The sequence below is a fragment of the Protopterus annectens genome, chromosome 6.part0, assembly GCF_019279795.1.
Source record: "Protopterus annectens isolate FY-2018-M chromosome 6.part0, PAN1.0, whole genome shotgun sequence".
NCBI lineage: Eukaryota > Metazoa > Chordata > Ceratodontiformes > Protopteridae > Protopterus > Protopterus annectens.
Window position 1 is genome coordinate 29,651,558 of NC_056737.1, and position 9,137 is coordinate 29,660,694.

Consider the following 9,137-nt stretch of genomic DNA (forward strand, 5'->3'; position numbering starts at 1 on the left):
CAACAACTGTAAAAGTACTGAAACACAAATCCTGCAGCAGAAAAAAAAACACAATACTCTCACTACAATACTACTACTACAGTTTAAGGTACCATACTATGCAAGAATTTACCAGTAACACTGACTGTGGAAAAATGCAGGAATAAATAACTATATAAGGTTCAAGTCTGGCAGCAGTTCACAGATCTGCCACAACTATGAATAAAACTACAAGATCTAAGGCCAAGCAGTGTTTAAAATGCAAATGGCTAGTTTTTAGAGGTAATTCTTGTGGAGATAAAAGTGCAGTGTAATGTAGAAACCAAATCTTCCCACAACCGCAAAGTAAGCTGCAAGACTAGGGTCCTAAATAGATAACTTTTTTGTCTAAAACATGGAAAAAAAGCAACAATCATCACACAGGTCACTATAAGTGCAACTTGAATATTTAACAAGAACTGAAATCATTGTTTTTCTCTTTCCTTTTTGATGAAAAGCTTGTTACCCACAGTTCAGGGCTTCCACACCTCTTCAGGTCATGCATATAAGATAACTACAAAAATCAAACAGAGCAGTACAGAAACCATAGCAAGAGATAGTGGACAAGGAATTTACAGAGAAACAATGGGATGGCATCTGTATGGCTCCAAAGTATACAAACAATTCAGAAGTCTTATGATTTTCTGCATGTAAGTGTTTATATAGGTATTTTATACCTCAAACAGACTTCGGAGAGTTTTTCTTCAGGTAGACAGCAAATGCTGGAAATGTGATGAGAAAACACAATTAACTGGGAACATGATTTTCACAAAGTAATGAGTTGCCAGATTTTATAAATTTCCTATAGAATACTTTGTCAAATGTTGGGAGTACCAAATGGCTAAATTTATAGAAATGATTCTTTGAAATGGGATATAGGATCTGAGTTGCCTAGACATAACAAGACCTTACAAAGTTGAATGTTACTGGATGACAAAAAAGCAATTAATAGAAAACGGAATTCAGAATCTAAACTCAATGTAAAAGAAACACTCAATATTGTAAAGAAGAAAGGATTCAGAGAATTGGAGGTGGTATCTTTATAAAAAGAAGAAAGGAGCAAATTACAAATAAATGGAATCTGTAGAACAATACATGCAGAATAATGTTCAGGAGGAGGACAGAGGTTTACGTGAAGGTATGGACTGAGCAATTTATGTAATGTTAGAGCAAAAAACAACTGCTAAAAAAGAAAACATACATGTATAATGTATGGAAGTAATGAAAATGCTACTATGGGTTTTCTTTTCTATTATTATGTGTACCTATTTCACTGTGCAAAATGTGAGAATTTAATAAAGACTTTTAAAAAGACTTTCCTTGAATGATATTTGGATTTGCTGAATTCCAAACAGTTACCACCAGAATGAAATATGGCCATTTTTTGGTCAAGAACTAAGTAAATGACTCCTGCTTTGCTGCAAGACCAGCCTTAGATTCTCTTTGTGAGGAATCTTTGCACATTTTTTACCAGCACCATATAGCCTGTGATTAGGTTACAGAACAGTATACAGTATTCTATAACTGGCCTTGAGATATAAGCAGTGGGAAAATTACCTCCCTGGGAAGGTTCTCCTCCCACTGTTAAATCAGGTGACACTCAATATGCTTTACAGACAGTAGCAGCAATATTGGTATCAAATAAAAGGTCATCACCTACATGACTCGTCTCTCAATGCCAGCTTTACACTAACACCCATCAACAGCTTAAAGAGCTAGTGGTGGGGTTGTCAAATGTCAGAATGCTGCACTTGTTGATGCTGAAGGCAAGGTAACTTCTATTGTGCCATTTGTATGCAACGGTAAGTGCTGTTTAAGGAAAGCGGTGTCAATAGGATGAAAAATAATTCTCCCGAGTTTGCATTCATCTGTATATTTCATTAGCTGCAGAACACAGTCAGTTCTGACCTCTGAGTAAAATAGCCCAAAAAGGAAGGGCCCTGGGAAACATCCTTAAAGGACTCCAGGGATGGTAAGGCTAGAAGACTTACTGCTCTGATGACAGAGGCTGGTAAGGTCCTCCTGTTCTCAGCTGTTACATGCAACCATGTAGCAATATTAGATCAAAGTTAATGTCTTTAATTTACCCTTTACATCCATGACTTTCTTTATAATTACTTCATGGGATACAGCGCTTAATGCTTTTAGCCAGACCGAAGAAAGCTGAACGTACAGATTAACCTTCATCATGGGTGGTGGTCACTTACCCCCCACCACAAAATTATAAGATAAAGCACATAAGATTTACCACTGAAAAAACTGTAGTATGCTAGGTCTGAAGGAAGGAGGTTTCCTGAATTACCCTAAATATTTCTTTGTCTTCTTTTGGCTTTTCCCGGTTAGGGGTCGTCACAGTGGATCACCTGTCCGTTCATGATTGGCAGTGGAGTTTTTACAGTGTCGAGTTGGCAGCCCAGCACCCAACCATCCACAGAAGGCACACACATGCACACACTCACACCTGAATCACCCTAAATAAGTTCCAAAATTATACTCTTTCAGTTTATGCAATATATTTGTGAGGGTGCTCTGTCTGTAATTATTTGTGGTCTGGGAAAGGCCTATTTGTGGCTAGGACCACAAAAACCTGATCCCAGACATTCAAGAGGCAGACCGTTTTTAATAATCCAGTAAGAATGTGCATAAAGCAATGTCCACTTGCAAGAATTTTACTTCCTAGTATCTTATCTGGTGCCATGGAAATGCTGTTACTGACCTTGCTGAGAGCAGAGGTGACCATTTTGGATGTGATTTCATGTGATATGTTGCTTGGAGGAATAGTGGATGGAATCTCCCTTGGTGGCATGAAATCTACTCCAAATCTGTATGCCAGTGTGTTAGCTGTATCTATTGTTTCTATTATGGGGATATAATTTTGTTATTGTTACTTCCACTTCACATTTCAGACTTCTTCTAATGAACTTGAGAAAATGTCATAAATGTAATTTCTCTGAATACTGATTTATGCTAACCAGATCTGACAGCATGCACAGTTACGAACATCCAAATGTAACTTCCAGATGAAGCTGCAAACATGAATTCTGGACAGATTATTATACAGCCAGTAATATAAAAAACAGACTGAATACCTGGGCATATTATACTTACACAAAGACTGGGAACAAGGCTGGACAGATTAACGTGACGTGGGGCAAACATATGAAGCTGTTGCAAACAGGAAATGGCCTGAGCCTGAACCAGACAGTCAGGGTTGTCCTGCATCACAGCACAGCCCACCAGGCAGGAGGTTCTTAAAGCTTCTACTGCTGGCCCACAACCTAATGGTCATAAATGGAAACAGAAGCATATTTCATTATGTTTTCCATGAACTGTTAGAAGTTAAATGACATACACAACATGTTTTAATGCAACATAAAACTATAACTATGGAATTATTTTCACCATGCAGCATACTGAAACCTACCTCTAGTGGATTCAGAGTCAAAGACACATGCTACCACATGTCAATACACACAGGCAGTAAGAGTGGCTGCTAACAACTCATGGAAAACAATGCACTGGCAAGAGAGAGACCTAAATGTCTTGCATATTTCCAACATGTATGGCACAGAGCAGTGTGGTTTTCTAAAGCACTTTGAGAAATAACTTAAAACTAATTAAAACTTCTAGTAAGCAATGCCAGGTAAATCAATAAAGAAAGCAGAGCACATATGAATCATACACAAATTGCATATAAAGATTAGTTACATTGTAAAAGGAAACATGTAAAAAACATTTAATTCACATCCACACATTAAGCCTCCTACTACAATTGCTTGTTAAAAGTCCTTCCCCTTAAGCTTTTATGAACAACTAGATTCTCCATACTTTGACCAAAGACTTTAAAGCAGGATAATAAGTGCCACTGTCTGAAATTATCTTTTCAGGTGGTTGAAGTAAGACACTAACCATGGAAAGGACTTGGTTGAATATATACTCTTACAAGATTATAGCTGTTTCTGCAGTTTCGTACTATACCAAGGTATTTTAGTTGCATTACAGCTTCACAGCAAAGTTCATTTCTTTTAAAATAACACACGACATTATGACTTTTCCAAACAATACATGCATTGTCTGTTGCAATCTGATACATGCAGTCGATATTTTTTTATTTTCATTCTTAGGGAAGCAAAGTGTAAGCTGTTAAATCTGATGTAAAGAAAAATCTTTGTTATAAACAAGGGGCTTGTTTTCACTGAAATTATGTTACTGTGGAAAGCTGCACAAAGTATACCCATATGAATTATTTAGCATAAAAGTAGAATCTACGTGGGTGCAGTCATTACAGTAATAGTAATGACAAATGTGCATCCCCATATACAAAGCTCATTTCCTCCAACAAACATTGACTGGAAATAATGTCCTCCCTGTCCTTGTCAACAAAGGCTTTGTTACCTTCCCTACCTATCTGATAAAAAAGAGAGGAATTTAAGGAATGGGTAGTGGAAATAATTTGGAAGCAATTAGGGATGATATAAATTTCTTCAGAAGATATAGTTAGGGAGTGGGATAAAATGAAAGTGGATTAAAATAGGGTAGAAATAAAAGTATAAAGAGAGATGGTTAAGAAGTAGCATGAATTATTTACGGGGACTGACAAAGATTAAAGTACTGCAAATTAAGGGGAATCTCACAGAACAAGAGGCTCATCTGCACAGCACTAAAGAGAAGTTAGCAACTGTTTTTGATAATAACTCCAGAGCACAAAAACTTTTAGCAGAAGGACTCAGGCAACAGACAGTAGAAAGGGCTGTTGCCAAGCTTAGGGAGCCTATATCATTGAAAATAACCAGAGATTCTGTAGCGGTATTAGAAATATTTTGGAAATTGTATGCAAATTTGAATAAAGCAGAGAAATGTGGAAATCAAAAAAGCACAAATAGAAATATTTATGGAACAATTAAATGCCAAGGTTAGAGGTACATGAGGCTCAATTATTAACAGTTTTGATAGGAGATGTGACAAAAATGGTGATGCATAACCAATCTACGAGAAAGTCTCCAGGAATAGATGGTATTCCTGTGGAAGTTTGGAAGTTAGGAGGAAAGAAAGTGATAATGACCTGAAAAGTTGTGTTTAAAAGTATTTTAAAAGGATGAGAAGTACCAACATACTGGAAGAAAGCTGTGGTGGTTGTTAATACCTAAAGATAGTAAAGCTCCATCAGATCCAACTTCATGTAGATCCATTTCGAATCTAAACCATGATTTTAAAGTGTCTATGTCTATAATCACTAAAAGAATGACAAAGGTGTTACCAAAACTGATAAGATATGGATAAATGTGGTTTTGTTAAGGAGAAGTAAAATTTGAAAACATTGTAAACCTTGGCTCAAGATGACAGTCACTGCTGAAATGACCCCCTGACCCCATATGCAAAAATGGGGGAAAAAGGGATTGTGGATGGATGGATGGATCCAGAAGAAAGAAAAATACCACTATTGTTGGTGGGTCTTGATGCAGAGAATCAGTTGGCAGAGTAAGCTGGGATTTTATGAGTAAGGCAATGGAAGAATTTCCTTTCCCTGACACAAAAATAAGGTTAATTAGGAGCAAATGTGAGGGATCGAAGGTTAAAATTCAAGTGTGTGTGTGTGTGTGGGGGTTTCTCTCTTAGAAGTTCTGTCTGAACAGACGAACCAGACGGGGCTGCCCTCTTTTTTCTTCGTTATTTGTTTTTAGAACCACTGGCAAAGAAAATAAGGTACTCAGAAATTAAATTTATAATTTTTATGGCAATCAAAAAAAGTTGGCTTTATCTGGAGATGATATTATTTTGTTCCTAATTAAAACAAAAAAGCAAATCTCAGTGTTGTGGAACATTCCGAGACAGTTTCAAGTCTTTTTGGGATATAAAATTAATGAAGATAAAACAAAGGCTACAGCTGTAAACTATGTACCCACACATGAATTAGTTCAGCAATATTGTATTTATCAGAGCAAGATAAAATTAATTACTTAGGAGTATGGATTAAAAAGAATTTTGTTATGGCAGCTAAGGATATGTGGGAAGAGACTAAACAAAAGTTAATACAAAAACTGAAGAAATGGAAGCTCTTGTTTATGGATATATATATATATATATATATATATATATATATATATATATATATATATATGTATGGGTTCACTTCAGTTCACTGAACTTTCAATTCACTGACACCATTTCACTGCAATTCATTTCACTGAAACTTCATTTCACTGACAACTATTATTAGCAATAAAATGGAATATTCCCCCTTCCCCACTGTAGTGCGACCCTGGAGTTAGAATATATAGTTAGGGGGGTGTGGGGGGCGCAGCCCCCCACTTACTTTTCTTTTACTAAGCAATATTATATCAAAACGTAAGAATATCATATGAAATGAAGTGGGGGGCTACGCCCCCCACACCCCCTAACTATATATTCTAACTCCAGGGTCGCACTACAGTGGGGAAGGGGGCATATTCCATTTACTTTGTAATAATAGTTGTCAGTGAAATGAATTTCAGTGAAATGGTGTCAGTGAAATGAAAGTCAGTGAATTGAAAGTTCAGTGAAATGAAGTGAACCCATACATATATATATATATATATATATATATATATATATATATATATATATATATATATATATATATATATATATATATATATATATTGCAAGATACAAGCAGTAAAAATAAGGATTTTATCTGGGGCAAGGGTCAAGTGGAATAAATTAATCTTTCCCAAAGAACAAGGAGGTTTGGGATTACATGTTTTGAAGGGATATTTTAGAGCTAAACAGTTAAGGCTCCTATACACAGCACAAACAGAAACCTATAATTCAAAGGTGAAATGGATGATGATGATGTGGGGGATGGGGGCTCCAGAAATAAGGACAGAGTGGAATTTTGGATGCAGATCCTTAAGGAGAATAACAGCCATACAGAATATTATATTCTAAAGTAGTGGAAAGCTTTCTAAGAACTAAGCCAACACAGGAATGGAGAAAGGAGAGTCTGACAATAAGGACAAATGCAATTAGGGGTACAGAGAATAGTAGTCATCTAAAATATTGCATGATAACTATAGGAATCAATCAGTGGAGGTTAGAAAAGATTAGGAAGAGAGACTGGATAAGCAATTCACAAAGAAACAATGGAAGTATGTATGTATGGCTCCCAAATATGAAACAAGTCTAGATGACTTAGGATTTTTGCTTGGAAGTGTACACATGTATTTTCATACCCCAAGCAGACGCCATAGAATTCTACCTCAGGCAGACTGCAAACGTTGGAGGTGTGATAGAGAAGAAAGAGGTACTTGGGAACATTGTTTGGGAGTAATAAGTGTAATGAGTTGGCAGGCTTTAAAAATTCTCTACAGTTATTTTACGCCTTATAAATTAGTACTGATGTTTGGAAATGACAATGGATGTTGGAGATGTAAAATGAAATTGAAGTCAGACTGGTAACATATGTTCTGATTGTAAACTTATTAATACTTACTGGGATAAAATTAATTACATCTTCCAGACTGCCTTTAATGATAACTTTCAGTTAACCAAATCATTAGTATTATTTAATTCTCCTATCCCCAAATGTGTTCCCAAGAAAAAGTTTTCATTTGTTTAGACTTTATTAGCTTTAGCCCGAAAGATCATCACCATCAACTGGAAAAGTGAATCTTCTCCTTCCTTCCTTCAATGAATTCAAGAACCTAGTGTTATCAGTTGCTCATAAGGAAATATATACTTTAAAGCTCAGGACGGATATAATGACTTCATGCTACAGTTCATGGTTGACAATAATGGACATATTAGAGAAAATAGAGTGCAGTTTATCCTAACAAGTCAAGTGATCAGTATAAATCAAATGTGTTATGTATTCTGGCTAGAAACCTTTGGAAACAGTTATGTTCTTTATATTATGTTTTATTAATTTGTTATACATGTTTACATTTTTTATTATATTGTTCTTATTACATTGATTAAATGATATGGTTTGCTATTTCCAATTGCTTTTTTTAAAAAAAATAATATTATTTGAAATATAATAAAATGTTTGAAGCAAAAATAAAAATCCCTACAGACTATTCTGTCAGAAACAGTAACTGAGCAACCTGGTATAATTAAAGAAACAATTTCTGGAGCTGGGATACAGGATCTAAATTGCTTAGACATAGTAAGGCCTTGCCAAGTTTAATTTTGATGGCTGCCAAAAAAAGTAATTTCTAGAAAATGGAAATCAGAGCATAAACCAACAGTAACTGCAGTAGTGAATATAGCAACAAAGATAAAAGAACTGGAAGTGGGATCCTTAGAAAAGAGTAGGAGCAAATCACGTAGAAAAAATGGGAATTGTGGGAACAATAAATGCAGAATAATGTTTTGGAGGAATGAGGTTTAATGGAAGGCAGGAAATGAGTGAGCTAAGTAATGTTGGACTGACAATTACTATAAAGAAGATTATAAGGGATGTATAACATCTGTAACAGAATATGTAAATATGGTTTGTTTTCATTTACATAAAAATATGATTGCTTGTGCCATAAGTAATAATTCAATAAAGATCATAAAAAACAAAGGTTTGCTACCTTCAGTACAGCTGGTCCATTTGGGTACACCATGGCACTATGAATTAAAATAACACAATAAATTTATTAAACGCTGTACAGAGGAGGTTAAGAAATGCAGGAGAACTCACAATCTCCTTATAAATCTACACTTGGTGAAGAAATACCTTTTGAATGACCTAGTGGCATGAAATATGCCTGCATTTCCTTTAGTTTTCATATAGGGCTAGCAGGTCATACTGTCCTAAAGAGTTCTCCCTCAAATAATATTTTATTATAGTTACTGTTTTACCCAACTGTACTTTCACAGAGTCATTAGGATAGCAAAGAACCAAAGGGCAGCATGCAAAAGAAAGCATAAAGCTCAGCAAGGCTGTTTTTTGGCTATTGTTTAATTCAAATGAGAATTTTTTTGAAAAACGTATTTTATTGGGGTTGGGAGTGGGGTACTGTGAAATTGTCATCGAAGTTACGTGACAGCTGTAGGCCGGTGCTAATTTGAATGTTTTCATGTTTTATTTTATTTCTTGCTGATTTGTCACTGGACTTGTGGTTGGTTTATATTACAATCAGACATGATTT

General features: G+C 35.4%; 1 protein-coding gene across 2 annotated transcripts in view; it reads right to left on the reverse strand.

Annotated features, from left to right (window-relative positions):
• HEATR5A (HEAT repeat containing 5A) overlaps window positions 1–9,137 on the reverse strand; it is a 2,570,019-nt gene that overhangs the window by 1,217,749 nt on the left and 1,343,133 nt on the right. For both annotated transcript variants that reach the window (XM_044073826.1, XM_044073825.1), the window contains exon 20: window positions 3,127–3,296. In XM_044073826.1, the coding sequence (XP_043929761.1) occupies window positions 3,127–3,296 (170 nt within the window). The remainder of the gene's footprint in view (window positions 1–3,126; window positions 3,297–9,137) is intronic.